General features: G+C 43.3%; 5 protein-coding genes across 5 annotated transcripts; 4 read left to right on the top strand and 1 right to left on the bottom strand.

Moving 5' to 3' along the window:
• Positions 1-1,364: 1,364 nt before the first annotated feature.
• On the bottom strand, positions 1,365-2,766 carry LOC127330346 (protein FAR1-RELATED SEQUENCE 5-like). The gene is made up of 2 exons (XM_051356594.1): positions 2,293-2,766; positions 1,365-2,153 (listed from the first exon to the last, which is right to left on the bottom strand). The coding sequence occupies exons 1-2, from the start codon at positions 2,764-2,766 to the stop codon at positions 1,365-1,367; spliced, it is 1,263 nt and encodes a 420-aa protein (XP_051212554.1).
• Positions 2,767-4,486: 1,720 nt separating this feature from the next.
• LOC127347252 (F-box/FBD/LRR-repeat protein At4g00160-like) lies at positions 4,487-10,440 on the top strand. Its single transcript, XM_051373465.2, has 4 exons — positions 4,487-5,559; positions 5,636-5,770; positions 5,908-9,721; positions 9,833-10,440. The coding sequence occupies exons 1-3, from the start codon at positions 4,624-4,626 to the stop codon at positions 6,298-6,300; spliced, it is 1,464 nt and encodes a 487-aa protein (XP_051229425.1). The 5' UTR covers positions 4,487-4,623; the 3' UTR covers positions 6,301-9,721; positions 9,833-10,440.
• On the top strand, positions 8,333-10,237 carry LOC127330336 (putative F-box/FBD/LRR-repeat protein At1g78760). Its single transcript, XM_051356587.1, has 4 exons — positions 8,333-8,574; positions 8,622-9,507; positions 9,586-9,714; positions 9,833-10,237. Exons 1-4 carry the CDS (start codon positions 8,333-8,335, stop codon positions 10,235-10,237), a joined length of 1,662 nt encoding a protein of 553 aa, XP_051212547.1.
• A 5,383-nt stretch (positions 10,441-15,823) lies between the features above and the next one.
• LOC127347243 (F-box/FBD/LRR-repeat protein At4g00160-like) lies at positions 15,824-17,867 on the top strand. The gene is made up of 3 exons (XM_051373455.1): positions 15,824-16,900; positions 16,981-17,115; positions 17,247-17,867. The coding sequence occupies exons 1-3, from the start codon at positions 15,965-15,967 to the stop codon at positions 17,637-17,639; spliced, it is 1,464 nt and encodes a 487-aa protein (XP_051229415.1). The 5' UTR covers positions 15,824-15,964; the 3' UTR covers positions 17,640-17,867.
• Positions 17,868-19,777: 1,910 nt separating this feature from the next.
• Positions 19,778-20,857, top strand: LOC127330326 (F-box/LRR-repeat protein At3g59190-like). The gene has a single exon (XM_051356581.1). The coding sequence runs from the start codon at positions 19,778-19,780 to the stop codon at positions 20,855-20,857; it is 1,080 nt and encodes a 359-aa protein (XP_051212541.1).
• The last annotated feature ends 304 nt before the right edge of the window (positions 20,858-21,161 follow it).

Here is a 21,161-nt window from a genome sequence, read left to right as displayed (position 1 = left end):
GTTGCAAATTCTTGTGTTGTCATCAAACACCAAAAAGGGGGAGATTGAAAGAGCAAAGTCTAAAACCCGTGTTTTGTGTGTTTGATGACAACACTTGAATAATCTCACCGTGTGCAAAGAGTGTCTTTGATAGATTTGCAAGTGCACGGTGATCTCGCTGGACGCGTCAAGATCGGAGGACTGAAGCGTAGCTTATAGGTTTTCTGGTTTTGTGTGTGTATCGCGAGGTGACATGGTTGGAGAGGAAAAGAGGAAAAAGAAGTTTTTGCCAGACCGGTACTACCGGTACCAGTAGCGGTAGTACCGCTAACCTACTGGTACCGCCCAACGGTACCGCTCTGGAGACTTGCACTGAGAAAGTGCCACAGAACAAGGTTCGGTAGCTTTGCGGTACCTTGAGCGGTAGTACCGCTTGAGAGCGGTAGTACCGCCTCGGTACCGCTTAAGTACCGTAACATAAGTTACGGCAGTACCACTGTGGTACAATTCGGTACCGCTTGGAATCCAGTAAGCTCTGGAGGCCATTGCGGTACCTCGAGCGGTACCGCAAGCGGTAGTACCGCTATGTGTTCACGTGGATAAGTTCTGTGGGGATTTCGAATCCAGAGCGGTAGTACGGCTTACCAAAGCGGTAGTACCGCTTAGGCAAAAACTGCAGGTAACGGTTGGATTTCGGGGGGCCTATTTAAAGGGCCCTTCTTCCCCAGCTCGTTTTTATCTCTTCTCTCTCTCTCCTCCATTGTTGCTAAGCATAATATTTGAGGATCTCACCAACCATCCAACCAATCTTGCCCAAACTTTGAGGAGTGGTGGAGGAGGCCCCGATCTATAGTTCTACCAAGAGAGATTTCACCAATTCGTGCTAGTCCTTAGTGGATATTGGAGTTAGGGTTCCTATGGTGGGATCTTGGAGGAAGTGCACCTATGGAGGCTAGCTTGGAGTTGTGCTAGCCCCATAGGTTGTTGGGAGCCTCCTAGTGTTGTGGAGCTCGCCCCAACCTTCTGAAGGAACCACCCCCTCGACCGGTGCCTTAGTGGAGAAAAGGGAGCCCCTTTGTGGAGTTCTCTTGAGGAAGAAGGCGAGGCCTTCCTTCGTGGTGTGGCCGCCTAGCCTCTTGTGTGAGGCTAGCACCTCCTCAACGCAGACGTACTCCCTTTTGTGGGAGGAACTACGGGAAACAAACCTCGCCTCGTCTCCGCGCCATCCGGTTGTCCCGCTCCTTACTCTTACTCTCATGCTTGGTTCCTTTACTTGTTGCACTTGTCTAGGATCATACTAGGAACATCTCCACCACTAAAGTATTCACCTTTACCTTCCGATTTGCTAAAAACTGAAAAAGGCTTAAAATTTGTGTAGCGTCCATTCACCTCCCCCCTCTCTTGTCCGCTACGATCCGTTCACCAATTTTTTCCTGAACCTTCTGCATGATATGCCATCTGCAGTTCCGGTGAATGGTGTCAGGGAATACCATTTCAATTGCAGTCCTCATAGCTACATCCTGGTCAGTAATGATGTTCAGAGGGTGCAAACCATCCATTGCTACTAAGAATGTCCGGAATAGCCACTCAAAATTCGAAACCCTCTCATTCCTCAGGAAACCACAACCAAGCTGTATGGACTGACCATATCTATTGATTCCAATGAATGGTGCGGAAGGCATGTTATACTGATTAGTCATGAAGGTTTTGTCAAACGATATGCAATCATTGTACAACTTGTACACATCTCTGGCTGCACCATCAACCCAAAAGATGTTCTCAACCCTATTGCCATCGTCTAGCTTGTAGTCATAATAAAACCTAGGATCATCCTCTTTTAGCTTCTCAAAGTATTTCAACAACTCAGGGATGTCTTTGATTTTGCGCTCTTCACTATGTTGGGCTCTGTAATTGCTAATGGTTTTAGTACTGTAAGGCACATTCTGCTTGCTTCCATATATTTCCGCCATTATTTCCATAATCCTACCTGAACCGAGATTTACATCACTTAGCAAATCAATGAACTTCTTCTCTTCTTTTGGAATTTTGTTGTGCGACCTCAGGAATTTTTTCAGAGCAAATTTCTCAACAAATTCATTCGTATGCTCCTCGACAAACTGAGTAACTTCCCATCTGGCACCAGATCTTTGAATCCTCATTTTTTGCCTTGCAATCTGCCAATTTTGTGATAGCTCGGTTTCTAATCTTCACAGGAGTAGGTGGTAATGAATTGTTCCCTGTTTTATTGCAAACAAACAAGCATTTTTCTTTCTCTCCATCTTTTGTAGACTTCCTAGATGATTCAATCCTAACAGAGAAGCCAACATGATGGGCATAACTATTGTAATGTGACAGAGCAGCTTCCCAGGTGTCAAATTTCATGCCAAGAAATGGTGTCTTGGGGGAAAACCCTTCTGTTGTTGACTGAACTTCACCTTCCTCACCACTGTCCTCACTTGGTAAAGTCACACATGTCTGGAAACCTTTTCCGGCGTTAGTGCCTATGTCCGAAGTGTCCTTCGGGTCGACTTGTGCATCACCAGTATGACCAGCCGAATATGGACCAAATGGCCCAGTTGCATCAGCATTTTCCCAATTAGGAGCACCATGAGATGTTTCTGCAGCATTGCTATTACTCCCAGGAACAAAACCTTGATCATAAGTGCTTTCCCAAACTGGAGGAGCATAAGATGATCCAGCTTCATTGTCATTGCTTCCAGGAGCAAAATCTTGGTCAGCTGGCTCATTAAGATCAACTTCGAACCAGAAATCAAAACCTCTAGGCATCTGCAACAGTTGCACACAATTATAAGAAGAAAATTATACAGTGGAATAACTAAATGAACAAGAATTTATTTTTCACATCGCAAGTAATTACTGATTTTATGGATGTTGTTCAACACATTTTTCATTTCATGTACTAATTATTACATTTTTTTGCCCTAGGTACTGAAGTGATTGGCTGAAGATCATGCAAAGATAATATCGACAAATATCCAGGTGCAGGTACTCAAAATAGTTAAGGCCAAAAACACGAATCAAGTACGACTTGAACAATGCATCTCAGATGTTATTGCTGCTGTAGCCGTTTTGTAGATTCTGTGTGGAACATGGTGATGTAAGTAGTAAGACATGCTACTACCTAGTACCTTACGTAGTATCATCCGGTATCATCCGAAAACTGTTGCAGATGCCGTTATTTTTGGATCGAAATACATCCATCAGATGTTACGATCTGGATGATTTTCTATTTGATACATCTTCACCAAATTACTTTTGGATGGAATCTAATGCATGAACTGAATCAGCTGATGTATTTTCTCCATATGCATAACTGAATTTCTTTATTTTCTTCTAGATTATTTGTGTGCAACATCATAACTAAACATAACTGGATGTTGTCATGTTAAGATTGGCATGATACAGCCTAGTACAGTACATGTTATCACCCGAAAATTTTCCCTATAAAGAGAAATATGAAGTTACTTCTACTGTTTGTTCTATCTTGAGAAAATTACTGATTTTTATGAACACCAACTAATGCAGAAACTTCAGTGTCAATTACATTGTTGTTTTTTTCATCATGCTGCTCAGGATAGGAAACTATCTTTGAGCAAACTACTGGATGATGTTATTTTTTCATTGTGAAGAAAGTATATTTTTCAGCAAACTACTGGTTGTTACACTCAATGATAGTTTTCTGGATGATGTTCTTCATCTACAATGATGATGTTTTTCATATATAGTGAAGATTTATTTTATACCCTTTTTTCCCTGATACTTTCTTTGACATATGGACAAAATCATGTAATGCCCCTTTTTCCTGTGCATAACTGGATTATAGTGCCTATACTGTTTATAGATGTAAGCAGGTTCAGTAGATGTAAGAAGGATGGATGAATAACAAATCAGGTAAGCAACAGATTTTTGGGGTAGATGTTAGCAAGACTCTTGGGGTAGATGTCATGGAAAAGAGGTTATTCCTTCTCAGGTAGATGTGAGGATTCAGCTGGTACCTGATTTGAAACTTCTGGTAGATATAATTTGATGGAGGCTGACGGGATGTTGTTCAAATCCCTGATAGAGTTGCCAGATCGAGATTGTTGGGTAGTTTCTTCAACAGAGCTGGGGGATGTTTTTTCGTTGATTTGAGTCTTCAGAGTTTTCTTCTTCGTGGTAGATGTAATTTCTGGATCCAGTTTCGGGAGGGGAAGCAAAACGAAGAAGAACTTACGACCAGAGAGGGGAAAGTTGCACGAATTCTTGGGACCGGGGATGATCTTCCTACGACTGGATCCTACTGTTTTTTGTCTAGATGTTAGGCTGGTAGCAACCTGTATTCACACCGGACGAGACGTGATGGTCCACATTTTTGTTTTTTCGGAAAGTTAATACCGTTCGTAAAAGGAAAAATATCGGTCGTGGAGTTAACTTAAATCTAGATTGACCTGAATGCACCTTAGAGCTCCCTACTCCACTAGGCTACTCCACTCCATCCCTAGCGGAAGCGACGCCAAAAACCCCAAATCCCCATAGCTCCCCACGACCCCACCCCGACTCCCAAAATCTCCGCCTCGCCGGAAGAAGAAGCCGCCGTTGGGGCCGGCGCCTGCGGCTGCCAAGAAGAAGGAGGCGGCGGCGGCGATGCCCGCAGCCAAAAAGCGCGCATCCGGTGGAACCGCCGGGAGCAGGCCACTGAAACGGGCACGGGATGACATCGATGACGCCGATCTCATCAGCAACCTTCCCGATGTCATCCTCGGCACCATTATTTCCCTTCTCCCCACCAAGGATGGCGCCCGCACGCAGGCCATTGCTCGCCGATGGCGCCCGCTCTGGCGCTCTGCGCCTCTCAACGTCGACGCCGAGGACCTCTCCACCGCCGATTCCAGGTACGAGACCCGTCGCCGCGGACCTCGACCCACGATGAAGTCCGTCATCTCCAGCATCCTCTCCGACCACCCTGGCCCTGTCCGCCGCTTCGACTTCCGCTTTATCTGCATCTACCCAACAAAAAGAGGGTACGGAAAGGATGCCGCACAGATCGAGAACTGGTTGCGCTCCCCAAGCCTGGACAACCTTGAGGAGCTCAACGTGTTCTTCCCGATCTCGATTCTAGCAGATCAGACTAAGTTTTACCCAATGCCATCGTCCGTGCTCCGATTCGCATCAACCCTCATCGTCGCCACAATCGGCTACTGTGATTTCCCAAATGAAATACTAGCTTCTTCGCTGAATTTCCCCCTCCTCAAGCATCTCACCCTACAGCGTGTTTCCATCTCCGAGGATATCTTCCATGGGGTGTTCTCTGCGTGCCATGTGTTGGAGACCCTATTTCTGCAGGAAAATGACATGGCCTACCTCCACATTAGCTCGCCAACTCTTACAAGCATTGGCTTCGAAGATTGTTATGTGGGTGAAAGGGGATTGGTTATTGAGGACACCCTGAACCTTGAAAGGCTGATTTGTCTAGGTTTGGATTGCAAGACTATCAGGGTGAATAGGGCGCCTAAACTGGGGATATTGGGCCCTTTGTCACCCCGCAACTCCAATATTCAGATTGGAAACCTACTCTTTCAGGTAGCACCTTCATCCTTCTCGAGTCTTTGTTTGGCATTCCTACATGCATCTTTTTTATGTTCATTGTTTTTTACAGGGGTTGATCCCGACCAGCTTGAACAATTCAGTATGCACCGTGAAGGTTTTGGCTCTCCGATTTACTTGGACTAATTTGGATGCAGTTCTTAACATCCTCAGGTTCTTCCCTTGCTTGGAAAAACTTCATGTTCTGGTGAGTGTTCATATTTGCTTTGCTTTAAATGTCAAAATGAATATTTGATACTAGAAAAGGAGCACTTAAAGGCCTTCAGACTTATGTACTCAATTACTCCAGCATATGTTTCTTCTAAGCCTTCTTTCCTTTTCCAGTGGAACAAATTCTTGAAGGCAAAGATGGAAACTGTCCGTCATTATGATCCACTAGACCCAATCAAATGCCTTGAAACCCATCTCAAGAAAATAGTGTTGAAGAATTACAAAGGCGATGAGCGAGACGTTAGCTTTGCCAAATTCTTTCTTTTGAGTGCAAAAGTGCTAGATGAAATCAAATTTGAACTGAATGAGAAGATCGGCGAGAAATGGGTGGCTGATCAACACAGGCTGCTGGAGGTGGAAACTAAAGCTTCTCCAGATGCTCAAATCAAATTCATACGTGGTTCTTCGTATTTAACTGCGAAGTTAGATATCCATGACTTGTCAACTTCTGATCCCTTCAACAGCCTTTGTGCAGATCGGCCTTTCAGAAGAAGCAGAATCATATGACAGATTCCGTTGGCTGAAAAATCGAGACTACGCTGATACCTGGAAATCATATTGGCTTTTGCTAGTTCTTATGGTGACGATGCTTGAATATTATGTTGCCTATATTCCAATCCTTAAATTTGTCATGGGTGCTAAATTTCTAGTTTAAAGTTGCTTTGTAATTCCTAACATGGTAGGTCATGCAAATACTTTAATGGCAAAAGTTACAACTGTGAGCTAGTAAACTCAGCATCAATCTCTTCTTTTACATGTCTTTTATCTGAAAATTAAAGGACAACTGGCATTTCTATCACATTCTTGGTCGTCATATGTTGCACCAGTAGAAATAATAAAATTCATGATTCAGTTGGAACCTCGACTTTCCTTCTCTGGACAATCAAAGGTTCATCATGGCACTGTTAATTACGTTTTCCTTTCTTTGGGTTTGATGTGCCTAAACGAGAATCAAGTGGTTGCGGGGCTGTATATTTTGTTTCCATATCTTATTCACTAAGGTATATGGTGAATAATATGCAAAGTCCTCATCTCCTGATACTAGAATCATTAGCAATCTTTTTAGTGGCATGCACTCATTACCATTTTGTTTTGTTCATAGTCATGGTGAAACTTCTAGAGGGCATGATGCTGATAAGATGTTGCGAATGCAGAAATATACTTGGTTAATCCGTTAATCTACTCTTAGATGAGTTTGTACTGAATTCCTTTGGCAGCCTGTCTATTAGTTATCTTAAGATTGCACGATGTCATATGTACAGATTTCTTCGTCAGTAACTACACTTTCAAGTTAATTTTGCCAAAAAGGATGTGTTACATGTCTGTTAATTAATAATCAATTATTTCAGATTTCTGTACCCATCTTCAGATCATATGATTAATTATTTATATTCAATCCAGTTCAGCTATGCTTTAGCATTAGGCACTCCATTTTCATTTCAGTTACATGATGTGCATCTATTTTGGCATAAGATTTAAAGGTGAGCTTTAAAGGTAGCTAGTTCGAAATTAGCAAGCACATCAGTCTGTGCTTCGAAAAGGTAGTGCACTCATTGCGCCTGCAGCTTTTTTAGTTGTTCTCGTTGTATACAAAATTATTGCAATCTCCATGCTTAGGCCTGAGAACATCTGCTTATTCTTTGATCTGCTGGTTACTATGGCATATACCTGCCAGACGTTTACTACCTCTGTAATTAGTTGCTTGTAGACTAGGCGTACTGTGTGTCTGACATTATTTTGTCATTTCTTTAATCTCCCTAATTCTGGTTGTGACTTGTTCAAAAGAATGCCAATAAACTGATAGCAAGCATTGCTTGTCTCTAGATCCTGAGTTCCTGACCGTATGGGCACCAGTGAGTGCAAATGAATTGACTACCGTTTCGAACTTGTGACCAAAGTGCATGGAAATTTAAAGGGAAAATTTGCTACAGGCAAAACATCCTGAAAAAATCGGCAAGTACTATTAGAAAATGGGCACTGTTGTTTATACCTTCTGCACACTATCACTTTTTAAGTGACAGAAACTTGGAGGATGAGGTTGTCAGTGAGATTAGAAAGAAGCATGATGGGCATTGTTTTCAGATCAATCACTGGGCTGAAGTTTACATGAGCTGTTCTTACCAACACTGCACCTACTTACACGAGAATAACCAAACCATTTTGGACTTTCGAGCAGCCTCGTGACACTATAGCTAGCACTAGATTGGAAACAGGTGCAGAACAATGAGCTTGCCCAGACAAAGTGACAAACCTACTGTATGAACGGCCGGACCGATGGAGGGTTATCAATTAAGATGGCGTTTTAAGCAATTTTTGGAAATTACGGTGTTTTCAGTGCGTGGTAATATATTTTACTCCACATTTTATTGAGGAATAATTAGTGCTTTCTGAAATCGAGTCTAGTTTGAACGGAATCCAAAATTTGGTCCAAAACTGGAAGGATTTTAGTCCATCAAATTCAAATGCCAGTGTTTGATGAGAAACACCCGGCCCACCGAACTGAGCAGCAGACCAACCCTAAAACCCCCCGAGCCGTCACATGGCGGCGCGTCCAGCCGTGGTAAGCGGCCCCGCTCCGCACATCCATCCCAACAGCACCACCACCGTGCCGGCGTTGGAAGGGACGCTAAAACCCCCCAAATCGTGGCGGCTCAAATCTCCTTCTCTTCGGCCGCTGGATATGATGGAGAGAAAGGTGGCTAAGGCGGAGGCAGTCGCAGGGAAGAAGAAGCGCGGTCTGCGGGATCTGCGACTGCCAAGAAGAAGAAGGCAGCGGCGGCGGTACGTGCACTCAAGAGGCGCGCATCCGATGGAGCCACCGCGCGCAGGTCGAACAAACAAGCACAGGATGGTGGCCGCGACGTCGATATCATCGGCCATGACGATCTCATCAGCAACCTTCCCGACGTCATCCTCGGCACCATCATCTCGCTCCTCCCCACAAAGGACGGCGCCCGCACGCAGACCCTTGCCCGCCGGTGGCGACCCCTCTGGCGCTCTGCGCCTCTCAACCTCGACGCTGCCGACATCTGCTACAATGATTTCAAACAATTCTCCATCGTCTCCAGGATCCTCTCTGATCACCCTGGCCCTGCCCGCCGCTTTGCCTTCAAGGGAATCCGCCTCCACAAAGTGAAAAAAACGTACGCCGAGGACGCTGCTCAGATCGAGAGCTGGTTCCACTCCCGAGCCCTCGACGGCCTCCAGGAGCTCGACATCGCCTTCTCGGTCTTGGAATATAGGTATGGCAAGTCTGAGAAGCGCTACCCACTGCCACTGTCAGTGCTCCGCTTAGCGTCAACCCTCATCATGGCCAGCATTGGCTCCTGTGATTTCCCAAAGGAGATCACACATTCGCTGAACTTTCCCCTCCTCAAGCAGCTCAACCTATGGCGTGTTTCCATCTCCGAGGATGTTTTCTCTAAGGTGCTCTCTGGTTGTCATGTCTTGGAGACATTAATTCTGTCGGAAATTCGTGATGTTGGTGGCCTTTGCATCAGCTCAACAACTCTAAGGATCATCGTCGTCAGCTATTTGTTTGATGGCAAAGGAGAATTGGTCATTAAGGAGGCCCCTTGCCTTGAAAGGTTGCTATTAAATTCTTCAGGCTTAGGCACTGAGTTTATCCGGGTAGTTAGGGCACCTAAAATAGAGATATTGGGCCATTTGTCACCCTGCATCCCTGAAATTGAGATTGCTAACATTGTCTTCCAGGTAGCACCATCAGCCTCTAGACTCTTGCTTGGCATTCTTTCTTGCTGATATTGTTTTGATGTCTATTGTATTCTTCAGGGTTTAACCCCATCAAGCTCGAAAAACACAATACATAGTGTAAAGGTCTTGGCACTTAAGTTTTCTCGCCCTCATTTGAATGGAGTTCTTGACATCCTCAGATGCTTCCCGTGCCTGGAAAAGCTCTACGTCATTTGTGAGTACTCATCTTTATTTCTCTGCAATCTCAAAATATATATTTCATTCTCATCTAATTAAAGTTCAGTTAGCAATTACTTCAACACATGTCTGTTTTGTGTTTTTACAGTGGGACGAATATACTACAACAGAGATGAAAAATGTGCTGCAGTATGACCCACTAGATCCAATCAAATGCCTTGAGAGCCATCTCAAAGTAGTGGTGCTGAAGAATTACAAAGGTGGTGAGGAAGATGTTGCCTTTGCCAAGTTCTTTGTTTTGAATGCGAAAATGGTAAAGGAAATCAAATTTGGAGTCTGCATGAAAATTGACATCGACCAGAAATGGATGACTGATCAACGCAGGCTGTTAGAAGTGAAAGCTAGGGCTTCTCGAGACGCTCAATTCAAATTCAGAAGTAACTCTGCTTGTTGGGAGAATTATATGGATACACAGGACTTATCAATTGCTGACCCGTTCAACTGCTGTTTCGTAGATGGGGTAGATTCTCTGTCAAAAGAAGCATATATGTGATCTGCCAATGGCCAATCCCATTGACATCTTTGTTTTGCTGATGCTCGTTGGTACCTAAAGATTGTATTGTCGTCATTTTGAAAAAAGACTACGGAAGCACCTAGTTTGACTTGTTGGCAGTGCATGCTTGTGCTTTCAATCAGCATTTCATCATTGTGATGAAGACTGAATTATCCTATCTTATTCGCACAAAAGTATTTGAGTTTTTAATGCTGTCCGTCAATGCCTCCAAGATGTTAATCTGGTATTCTTAATTAATGCATTTGTGCGGAATAGAATTTTTTACAACATTTTGTTGCTTGAGAAAGGTTAGCTGTTACTTAATATTTGTGCATTCACTAACAATCATATATTCTTGTTTGTTCGATAAATGTTTGGATAACGGTGTTTTCAGGCGTTGCATATTTGTGAACTGTCAATTGCCAACCCCATTGAGTGCTTGTTTTACAGATGGACAGGCTTGTGTCTAAGACTGAATTATCTTTTTCGTTTTCACCCGTAATTATGTGAATTTTTAATAATGTTAGTTATCGCTTACGAAACATCTGTCTGGTACTTTGAATCAATATATTTATCTGAAAATGAAGTTGTCAGTGCACTTGTCATGCTTAAGAAAGGTCAGCGCAGTACTTGGACTTAACATTTTCCTTCGACCCTTTTGACCCAGGCATTTGATCTAGTATTGAATTGCATATGCAAATTCACTAACAATGTCATATTCTTACTATCTGTCTGATCTCACATATGAATGTCTAATTTTAAATAACTGAAGCCGCAGTGCGCTACTTTGCATGTGTAGAATATAGAGCCCATTTCCCTTTAACTTTGGGAAGTGTTCACCCTCTTCGTTGCCATCCTATGGAATATTTGGGAAAGGAGAAATTGTATGTTCTTCCGTTTGGAAGAAAAAGTTCCCAAAACAGGAATTCGACGATGCTCCGATGATCTTTGATGTGGCATCACCGATGTCCTTCTGAGACCTGCAAGTAGTATTGATTGGGGAATCATGGTGTCCCACTTAACAAACTTCTTGTAATCTCCTTGTATTCTCGTTTTTAAATTTTGTATAGTTCAAGTCTACTCCCGTTGTATACTGTTCTCTGCCGCTATATTTTTAGTTTAAAGTTCATTTGTAGTATCCCACAGAGTAATACAAGATTATTTTGCTGCCAAAAGTCTTATGTGGAAGCTTGTAAACTTAGCATCAAACTGTTCTTACCCTGTAGTCTGTGGTTTTCTTCACCAAGCTGGGCTAATGCCTTTTGTCTAAATAAAATTGTGATGCAACCTAGTTTGCTCAAGCTGTGTTGAAAAGTTTCTCTGGTTTTAATCAGCAATTCATTCTTGTGTTAGTAAATCATTAAAACCTTTGCTCGCTCAAAAGAATTTGATGTTTAACCTGAGAGTTGTTACTCCCTCTGTTCCAAATTAAGTGTCGCAACTTTTTCTAAATATGGATGTATCTACACATTAAAATGCGTCTAGATAAATTTGTATCTAACAAAGTTGCAACAGTTATTTTAGGTAGTACTTGTCTTGGGAGTGTTGATTTTTGGGTCACGAGTTACATGTAGTTCGCTTTTTGGATGGTTCAAAAAAGACGATTAGAAGTTCAAAAAATACGGATACAAAATTTTGAGATATTTTGAGCTGCACAAAAATGACAACACCTGACATCTAAAGTAGGGAATAGTGCAAATTTTGAAACATCCCAAATCTTTCAGATTTTATCATTTTTGTTAAGCGCGTAAAATAAGATATTTTGAGTTGAGATTTGGTGTGTTGGTAGAGTACATCAGTATCTATGTCTAGATTTGTTTTGCAATTTTTGGAAACTTTGAAATCATGTTTTGCAATTTCGAAACTAAAGGGCTCCATGATACCGGGCTCCAAAGTGAATATTCGCTGTCTTGAGCTCTTGGCCCCTTGTTAAGAAAAACTATATCTGTTGACCCGATGATGGATTGATAGACCGTGTCCTAAATGATGGATGTATATAAATTGAGGTCAGGAGTTCTATACCTGTTATCAAAATTGGCACAAGAGTGTATTGACATTTCATACTTTCACAGTATTTTCCAATCTTTTCCGTAACCAACCAAATATATAGGCTTTGGATGATTGATCATATCATATGTGACATCTCCTGGCACTGCTGATTCTTAGTAGCTGTAGTGTCTTATTAGTTCAAAACATGCATTCACAGAGCTGCACTATGTTATTACACAAGATGGATCCCCAGCTTTTATCGTCATTTTTCAAAGGCTCTTAAGCATCGTTTCCTTTCCTTTTCTTTGAATTAAGGAAATAACTCCCAATTTTAATTTCTCTATGGAAATTGATAGCCGACAGAAACCGATCGGCGAACCGGTGGCCAATGGCGTATTATTTTCAATTTTCCATAATTTACGTAATAATTATGGAAATTAATAAAAAAAGTATAATTCTGAAAAAATAGCCTCAAACAGTCCACATGCATAGTACCAGTTTTGTGTACTTCATAAATTTTGAATATATTTAATAATGAAATTAAATCGTGCGTGACACGACTAGTGGCAGAAAAAGAAGCAACTTGAGAGAGCGCTGGCAGGGTTCAAACCAGACGCGAACTGAACCTTTTTTTTTCATGGGAAGACGCGAACTGAACTAACACTAGAGGTTTCACCGTTTCAGCCAGCAAGACTCCTATCCTCACACACTCTAGCTTTTTTTGTCTTTTTTAGGCGGAAGGCTCGAAATGAGCCTGGGTTTGAATTAACGAAGCTATTAATCAGCTAGGAGTTACACTTACACCAAAAATTACAACACACATGTGTGCATCACACGCACCGAAACCCACAATAGATGATGGAGGAGTTATTGGCAGCGGTAACAATGGCGAGACGAGAGCAAGGAGGAAGATGAGCAATGAAGCAGGGGTAAAAACGTTAAACTGTGCACCCCTTTTTTTATAATGGAGAAGTTACTACAAATCGTGGCCACCAAATCCGCATCATGGGAAGTGGACGAGAGTACGAGTAAACACGTGTCGCAAGAGGAGAGAAATTGATGGCCCAATACCCCCACTACGCACGAGAATCGAGGAAACACCTCGGTCAACGCGCAAGGACCAGTCATTTTCTAACTGACCGCACAGAAATAGGGCGGACCCATTAGGTCATGTCCTGTCAATCGAGCTACCGCAGATGCCACGTCAATAATGATGTCATCAAAGTTATCGACTCCTCTTGATGAAGCATCCGAATAAAAGTAACATCCGAAGGAATCTATCACTTTCGGTTACTCGATTTGAGTGTACGCACGGTTGCAAACATTCGTCCTTAGACTCGGGGGCTACTCCCATCGGAGGCGCTGAACGCGCATCCGATAAAAACAGCAAAAACATTAATAATCAAATGAATTCAAAGAGGAAAGGACCCGAAGGTTCCAACGAATCCAGGATCAAGCCCGGAGACTTGATTATGTGTAGGGTAACGCTGTTTTGCCATCGGCAGTTAGCCAGCATCGATTTATCGAGTAAGACTGGGCTCGTTACTTTTATTCCTTACGTACAACCAAGTCACATGACTTCACCCGAAGTCTTAGAAGACCCGATATACTAAAAATATCAGATGATGAAGGAGGCAAAGAAAACATCGATAGCAAAATCTTCGAGTAGTACAACTTGAGCCTACGTACAGTTGCAAACATCCGTCCTTAGACTCGGGGCTACTCCCATCGGGAGCGCTGGACGCGCACCCGATATCAAGCAATTTCGACCTCATAGTAAGCGTGAAGACTAAATTTTCTTCGACTGACCAAGATATTTGGATGAAGATAATTATAGTCACTCGGGGGCTACTGATGTGGGAATTACCCTTCAGGTACCCGACATTAGTCTACCTCCCTTGGCCCAACTAGGGGCCCACGAAAATTGTCTAAGACTAATGTGGGCCCGTACGAATGAAGGAGACCTACCAGGAGACGAATTCTTGATGAACAAGACAAGAAGGCATCGATAAAGGAACATTAGATTAAATCTCAATGTAACCTAATCGATATCGAACAGGACTCTCGGGACCTGGCCTGCTATATAAAGGTCAGGAGAGGGCGTGCCGAACATCAGAATGTAACACGAATCAAGTACGACTTGAACAATGCATCTCAGATGTTATTGCTGTTGTAGCCGTTTTGTAGATTCTGTGTGGAACATGGTGTGTTAAGTAGTAAGACATGCTACTACCTAGTACCTTACGTAGTATCATCCGGTATCATCCGAAAACTATTGCAGATGCCGTTATTTTTGGATCGAAATACATCCATCAGATGTTACTATCTGGATGATTTTCTGTTTGATACATCTTCAGCAAATTACTTTTGGATGGAATCTAATGCATGAACTGAATCAGCTGATGTATTTTCTCCATATGCATAACTGAATTTCTTTATTTTCTTCTAGATTATTTGTGTGCAACATCATAACTAAACATAACTGGATGTTGTCATGTTAAGATTGGCATGATACAGCCTAGTACAGTACATGTTATCACCCGAAAATTTTCCCTATAAAGAGAAATATGAAGTTACTTCTACTGTTTGATCTATCTTGAGAAAATTACTGATTTTTATGAACACCAACTAATACAGAAACTTCAGTGTCAATTACATTGTTGTTTTTTTCATCATGCTGCTCAGGATAGGAAACTATCTTTGAGCAAACTACTGGATGATGTTATTTTTTCATTGTGAAGAAAGTATATTTTTCAGCAAACTACTGGTTGTTACACTCAATGATAGTTTTCTGGATGATGTTCTTCATCTACAATGATGATGTTTTTCATATATAGTGAAGATTTATTTTATACCCTTTTTTCCCTGATACTTTCTTTGACATATGGACAAAATCATGTAATGCCCCTTTTTCCTGTGCATAACTGGATTATAGTGCCTATACTGTTTATAGATGTAAGCAGGTTCAATAGATGTAAGAAGGATGGATGAATAACAAATCAGGTAAGCAACAGATTTTTGGGGTAGATGTTAGCAGGACTCTTGAGGTAGATGTCATGGAAAAGAGGTTATTCCTTCTCAGGTAGATGTGAGGATTCAGCTGGTACCTGATTTGAAACTTCTGATAGATATAATTTGATGGAGGCTGACGGGATGTTGTTCAAATCCCTGATAGAGTTGCCAGATCGAGATTGTTGGGTAGTTTCTTCAACCGAGCTGGGGGATATTTTTTCGTTGATTTGAGTCTTCAGAGTTTTCTTCTTCGTGGTAGATGTAATTTCTGGATCCGGTTTCGGGAGGGGAAGCAAAACGAAGAAGAACTTACGACCAGAGAGGGGAAAGTTGCACGAATTCTTGGGACTGGGGATGATCTTCCTACGACTGGGTCCTACTGTTTTTTGTCTAGATGTTAGGCTGGTACCAACCTGTATTCACACGGGACGACACGTGATGATCCACATTTTTGCTTTTTCGGAAAGTTAATACTGTTCGTAAAAGGAAAAATACCGAACGTGGAGTTAACTTAAATCTAGATTGACCTGAATGCACCTTAGAGCTCCCTACTCCACTCGGCTACTCCTCCACTCCATCCCTAGCGGAAGCGACGCCAAAAACCCCAAATCCCCATAGCTCCCCACGACCCCACCCCGACTCCCAAAATCTCCGCCTCGCCGGAAGAAGAAGCCGCCGTTGGGGCCGGCGCCTGCGGCTGCCAAGAAGAAGGAGGCGGCGGCGGCGATGCCCGCAGCCAAAAAGCGCGCATCCGGTGGAACCGCCGGGAGCAGGCCACTGAAACGGGCACGGGATGACATCGATGACGCCGATCTCATCAGCAACCTTCCCGATGTCATCCTCGGCACCATTATTTCCCTTCTCCCCACCAAGGATGGCGCCCGCACGCAGGCCATCGCTCGCCGATGGCGCCCGCTCTGGCGCTCTGCGCCTCTCAACGTCGACGCCGAGGACCTCTCCACCGACGATTCCAGGTACGAGACCCGTCGCCGCGGACCTCGACCCACGACGAAATCCATCATCTCCACGATCCTCTCCGACCACCCTGGCCCTGTCCGCCGTTTCGACTTCCGCTTGATCTGCATCTACCCAACAAAAAGAGGGTACGGAAAGGATGCCGCACATATCGAGAGCTGGTTGCGCTCCCCAAGCCTGGACAACCTTGAGGAGCTCAACGTGTTCTTCCCGATCTCGATTCTAGCAGATCAGACTAAGTTTTACCCACTGCCATCGTCCGTGCTCCGATTCGCATCAACCCTCGTCGTCGCCACAATCGGCTACTGTGATTTCCCAAATGAAATACTAGCTTCTTCGCTGAATTTCCCCCTCCTCAAGCATCTCACCATACAGCGTGTTTCCATCTCCGAGGATATCTTCCATGGGGTGTTCTCTGCGTGCCATGTGTTGGAGACCCTATTTCTGCAGGAAAATGACATGGCCTACCTCCACATTAGCTCTCCAACTCTTACAAGCATTGGCTTCGAAGATTGTTATGTGGGTGAAGGGGGATTGGTTATTGAGGACACCCCGAACCTTGAAAGGCTGCTTTGTCTAGGTTTGGATTGTGGGACTATCAGGGTGAATAGGGCACCTAAACTGGGGATATTGGGCCCTTTGTCACCCCGCAACTCCAATATTCAGATTGGAAACTTAGTCTTTCAGGTAGCACCTGCATCCTTCTCGAGTCTTTGTTTGGCATTTCTCCTACATGCATTTTTTTAATGCTCATTGTTTTTTTACAGGGGTTGATCCCGACCAGCTTGAACAATTCAATATGCACCGTGAAGGTTTTGGCTCTCCGATTTACTTGGACTAATTTGGATGCAGTTCTTAACATTCTCAGGTTCTTCCCTTGCTTGGAAAAACTTCATGTTCTGGTGAGTGTTCATATTTCCTTTGCTTTAAATGTCAAACTGAATATTTGATACTAGAAAAGGAGCACTTAAAGGCCTTCAGACTTATGTACTCAATTACTTATGTTTCTTCTAAGCCTTCTTTCCTTTTCCAGTGGAACAAATTCTTGAAGGCAAAGATGGAAAATGTCCATCATTATGATCCACTAGACCCAATCAAATGCCTTGAGACCCATCTCAAGAAAATAGTGTTGAAGAATTACAAAGGCGACGAGCGAGACGTTAGCTTTGCCAAATTTTTTCTTTTGAGTGCAAAAGTGCTAGATGAAATCAAATTTGAACTGAATGAGATGATCGACGAGAAATGGGTGGCTGATCAACACGGGCTGCTGGAGGTGGAAACTAAAGCTTCTCCAGATGCTCAAATCAAATTCATACGTGGTTCTTCGTATTTAAATGCGAAGTTAGATATCCATGACTTGTCAACTTCCGATCCCTTCAACAGCCTTTGTGCAGATCGGCCTTTCAGAAGAAGCAGAATCATATGACAGATTCCGTTGGCTGAAAAATCAAGACTACGCTGATACCTGAAAATCATATTCTCTTTTGCTAGTTCTTATGGTGACGATGCTTGAATATTATGTTGCCTACATTCCAATCCTTAAATTTGTCATGGGTGCTAAATTTCTAGTTTAAAGTTGCTTTGTAATTCCTAACATGGTATGTCATGCAAATACTTTAATGTCAAAAGTTACAACTGTGAGCTAGTAAACTCAGCATCAATCTCTTCTTTTACATGTCTTTTATCTGAAAAAGGACTACTGGCATTTCTATCACATTCTTGGTCGTCATATGTTGCATCAGTAGAAATAATAAAATTCATGATTCAGTTGGAACCTCGACTTTCCTTCTCTGGACAATCAAAGGTTCATCATGGCACTGTTAATTACGTTTTCCTTCCTTTGGGTTTGATGTGCCTAAACGAGAATCAAGTGGTTGCGGGGCTGTATATTTTGTTTCTTGATCTTATTCACTCATCTCCTGATACTAGAATCATACGCCTTCTTTTTAGTGGCATGCACTCATTACCATTTTGTTTTGTTCATAGTCATGGTGAAACTTCTAGAGGGCATGATGCTGATAAGATGTTGCGAATGCAGTAATATACTTGGTTAATCCGTTAATCTACTGTTAGATGAGTTTGTACTGAATTCCTTTGGCAGCCTGTCTATTAATTATCTTAAGATTGCACGATGTCATATGTACAGATTTCTTCGTCAGTAACTACACTTTCAAGTTAATTTTGCCAAAAAGGATGTGTGACATGTCTGCTAATTAATAATCAATTATTTCAGATTTCTGTACCCATCTTCAGATCATATGATTAATTATTTATATTCAATCCAGTTCAGCTATGCTTGCATTAGGCACTCCATTTTCATTTCAGTTACATGATGTGCATCTATTTTGGCATAAGATTTAAAGATGAGCTTTAAAGGTAGCTAGTTCAAAATTAGCAAGCACATCAGTCTGTCCTTCGAAAAGGTAGTGCACTCATTGCGCCTGCAGCTTTTTTAGTTGTTCTCGTTGTATACAAAATTATTGCAATCTCCATGCTTAGGCCTGAGAACATCTGCTTATTCTTTGATCTGCTGGTTACTATAGCATATACCTGCCAGACGTTTACTACCTCTGTAATTAGTTGCTTGTAGACTAGGCGTACTGTGTGTCTGACACTATTTGTCATTTCTTTAATATCCCTAATTCTGGTTGTGACTTGTTCAAAAGAATGCCAATAAACTGATAGCAAGCATTGCTTGTCTCTAGATCCTGAGTTCCTGACCATATGGGCACCAGTGAGTGCAAATGAATTGACTACCGTTTCGAACTTGTAACCAAAGTGCATGGAAATTTAAAGGGAAACTTTGCTACAGGCAAAACATCCTGAAAAAATCGGCAAGTACTATTAGAAAATGGGCACTGTTGTTTATACCTTCTGCACACTATCACTTTTTAAGTGACAGAAACTTGGAGGATGAGGTTGTCAGTGAGATTAGAAAGAAGCATGATGGGCATTGTTTTCAGATCAATCACTGGGCTGAAGTTTACATGAGCTGTTCTTACCAACACTGCACCTACTTACACGAGAATAACCAAACCATTTTGGACTTTCGAGCAGCCTCGTGACACTATAGCTAGCACTAGATTGGAAACAGGTGCAGAACAATGAGCTTGCCCAGACAAAGTGACAAACCTACTGTATGAACGGCCGGACCGATGGAGGGTTATCAATTAAGATGGCGTTTTAAGCAATTTTTGGAAATTACGGTGTTTTCAGTGCGTGGTAATATATTTTACTCCACATTTTATTGAGGAATAATTAGTGCTTTCTGAAATCGAGTCTAGTTTGAACGGAATCCAAAATTTGGTCCAAAACTGGAAGGATTTTAGTCCATCAAATTCAAATGCCAGTGTTTGATGAGAAACACCCGGCCCACCGAACTGAGCAGCAGACCAACCCTAAAACCCCCCGAGCCGTCACACGGCGGCGCGTCCAGCCGTGGTAAGCGGCCCCGCTCCGCACATCCATCCCAACAGCACCACCACCGTGCCGGCGTTGGAAGGGACGCTAAAACCCCCCAAATCGTGGCGGCTCAAATCTCCTTCTCTTCGGCCGCTGGATATGATGGAGAGAAAGGTGGCTAAGGCGGAGGTAGTCGCAGGGAAGAAGGAAGCGCGGTCTGCGGGATCTGCGACTGCCAAGAAGAAGAAGACAGCGGCGGCGGTACCCGCACTCAAGAGGCGCGCATCCGATGGAGCCGCCGCGCGCAGGTCGAAGAAACAAGCACAGGATGGTGGCCGCGACGGCGATATCATCGGCCATGGCGATCTCATCAGCAACCTTCCCGACGCCATCCTCGGCACCATCATCTCGCTCCTCCCCACAAAGGACGGCGCCCGCACGCAGGCCCTTGCCCGCCGGTGGCGACCCCTCTGGCGCTCTGCGCCTCTCAACCTCGACGCTGCAGACATCTGCTACAATGATTTCAAACAATTCTCCATCGTCTCCAGGATCCTCTCTGACCACCCTGGCCCTGCCCGCCGCTTTGCCTTCAAGGGAATCCGCCTCCACAAAGTGAAAAAAACGTACGCTGAGGACGCCGCTCAGATCGAGAGCTGGTTCCACTCCCGAGCCCTCGACGGCCTCCAGGAGCTCGACATCGCCTTCTCGGTCTTGGAATATAGGTATGGCAAGTCTGAGAAGCGCTACCCACTGCCACTGTCAGTGCTCCGCTTAGCGTCAACCCTCATCGTGGCCAGCATTGGCTCCAGTGATTTCCCAAAGGAGATCACACATTCGCTGAACTTTCCCCTGCTCAAGCAGCTCAACCTATGGCGTGTTTCCATCTCCGAGGATGTTTTCTCTAAGATGCTCTCTGGTTGCCATGTCTTGGAGACTTTAATTCTGTCGGAAATTCGTGATGTTGGTGGCCTTTGCATCAGCTCAACAACTCTAAGGATCATCGTCGTCAGCTATTTGTTTGATGGCAAAGGAGAATTGGTCATTAAGGAGGCCCCTTGCCTTGAAAGGTTGCTATTAAATTCTTCAGGCTTAGGCACTGAGTTTATCCGGGTAGTTAGGGCACCTAAAATAGAGATATTGGGCCATTTGTCACCCTGCATCCCTGAAATTGAGATTGCTAACATTGTCTTCCAGGTAGCACCATCAGCCTCTAGACTCTTGCTTGGCATTCTTTCTTGCTGATATTGTTTTGATGTCTATTGTATTCTTCAGGGTTTAACCCCATCAAGCTCGAAAAACGCAATACATAGTGTAAAGGTCTTGGCACTTAAGTTTTCTCGCCCTCATTTGAATGGAGTTCTTGACATCCTCAGATGCTTCCCCTGCCTGGAAAAGCTCTACGTCATTGTGAGTACTCATCTTTATTTCTCTGCAATCTCAAAATATATATTTCATTCTCATCTAATAAAGTTCAGTTAGCAATTACTTCAACACATGTCTGTTTTGTCTTTTTACAGTGGGACGAATATACTACAACAGAGATGAA

Source organism: Lolium perenne, chromosome 1, assembly GCF_019359855.2.
Source record: "Lolium perenne isolate Kyuss_39 chromosome 1, Kyuss_2.0, whole genome shotgun sequence".
NCBI lineage: Eukaryota > Viridiplantae > Streptophyta > Magnoliopsida > Poales > Poaceae > Lolium > Lolium perenne.
This window is presented reverse-complemented; position numbering and strand designations above follow the sequence as displayed.

Coding starts and splice junctions, on each gene's coding strand:
- LOC127330346 (XM_051356594.1), bottom strand. CDS start 2,766: ATGCCTAGAGGTTTTGATTTCTGGTTCGAAGTTGATCTTAATGAGCCA. Junction 2,154..2,292: donor CCCATCATGTTGGCTTCTCT/GTTAGGATTGAA, acceptor CAAAATTGGCAG/ATTGCAAGGCAAAAAATGAG.
- LOC127347252 (XM_051373465.2), top strand. CDS start 4,624: ATGCCCGCAGCCAAAAAGCGCGCATCCGGTGGAACCGCCGGGAGCAGG. Junction 5,560..5,635: donor TTGGAAACCTACTCTTTCAG/GTAGCACCTTCA, acceptor TGTTTTTTACAG/GGGTTGATCCCGACCAGCTT. Junction 5,771..5,907: donor TGGAAAAACTTCATGTTCTG/GTGAGTGTTCAT, acceptor TTCCTTTTCCAG/TGGAACAAATTCTTGAAGGC.
- LOC127347243 (XM_051373455.1), top strand. CDS start 15,965: ATGCCCGCAGCCAAAAAGCGCGCATCCGGTGGAACCGCCGGGAGCAGG. Junction 16,901..16,980: donor TTGGAAACTTAGTCTTTCAG/GTAGCACCTGCA, acceptor GTTTTTTTACAG/GGGTTGATCCCGACCAGCTT. Junction 17,116..17,246: donor TGGAAAAACTTCATGTTCTG/GTGAGTGTTCAT, acceptor TTCCTTTTCCAG/TGGAACAAATTCTTGAAGGC.
- LOC127330326 (XM_051356581.1), top strand. CDS start 19,778: ATGGAGAGAAAGGTGGCTAAGGCGGAGGTAGTCGCAGGGAAGAAGGAA.
- LOC127330336 (XM_051356587.1), top strand. CDS start 8,333: ATGGCGGCGCGTCCAGCCGTGGTAAGCGGCCCCGCTCCGCACATCCAT. Junction 8,575..8,621: donor AGAAGAAGGCAGCGGCGGCG/GTACGTGCACTC, acceptor CACCGCGCGCAG/GTCGAACAAACAAGCACAGG. Junction 9,715..9,832: donor CGTGCCTGGAAAAGCTCTAC/GTCATTTGTGAG, acceptor GTGTTTTTACAG/TGGGACGAATATACTACAAC.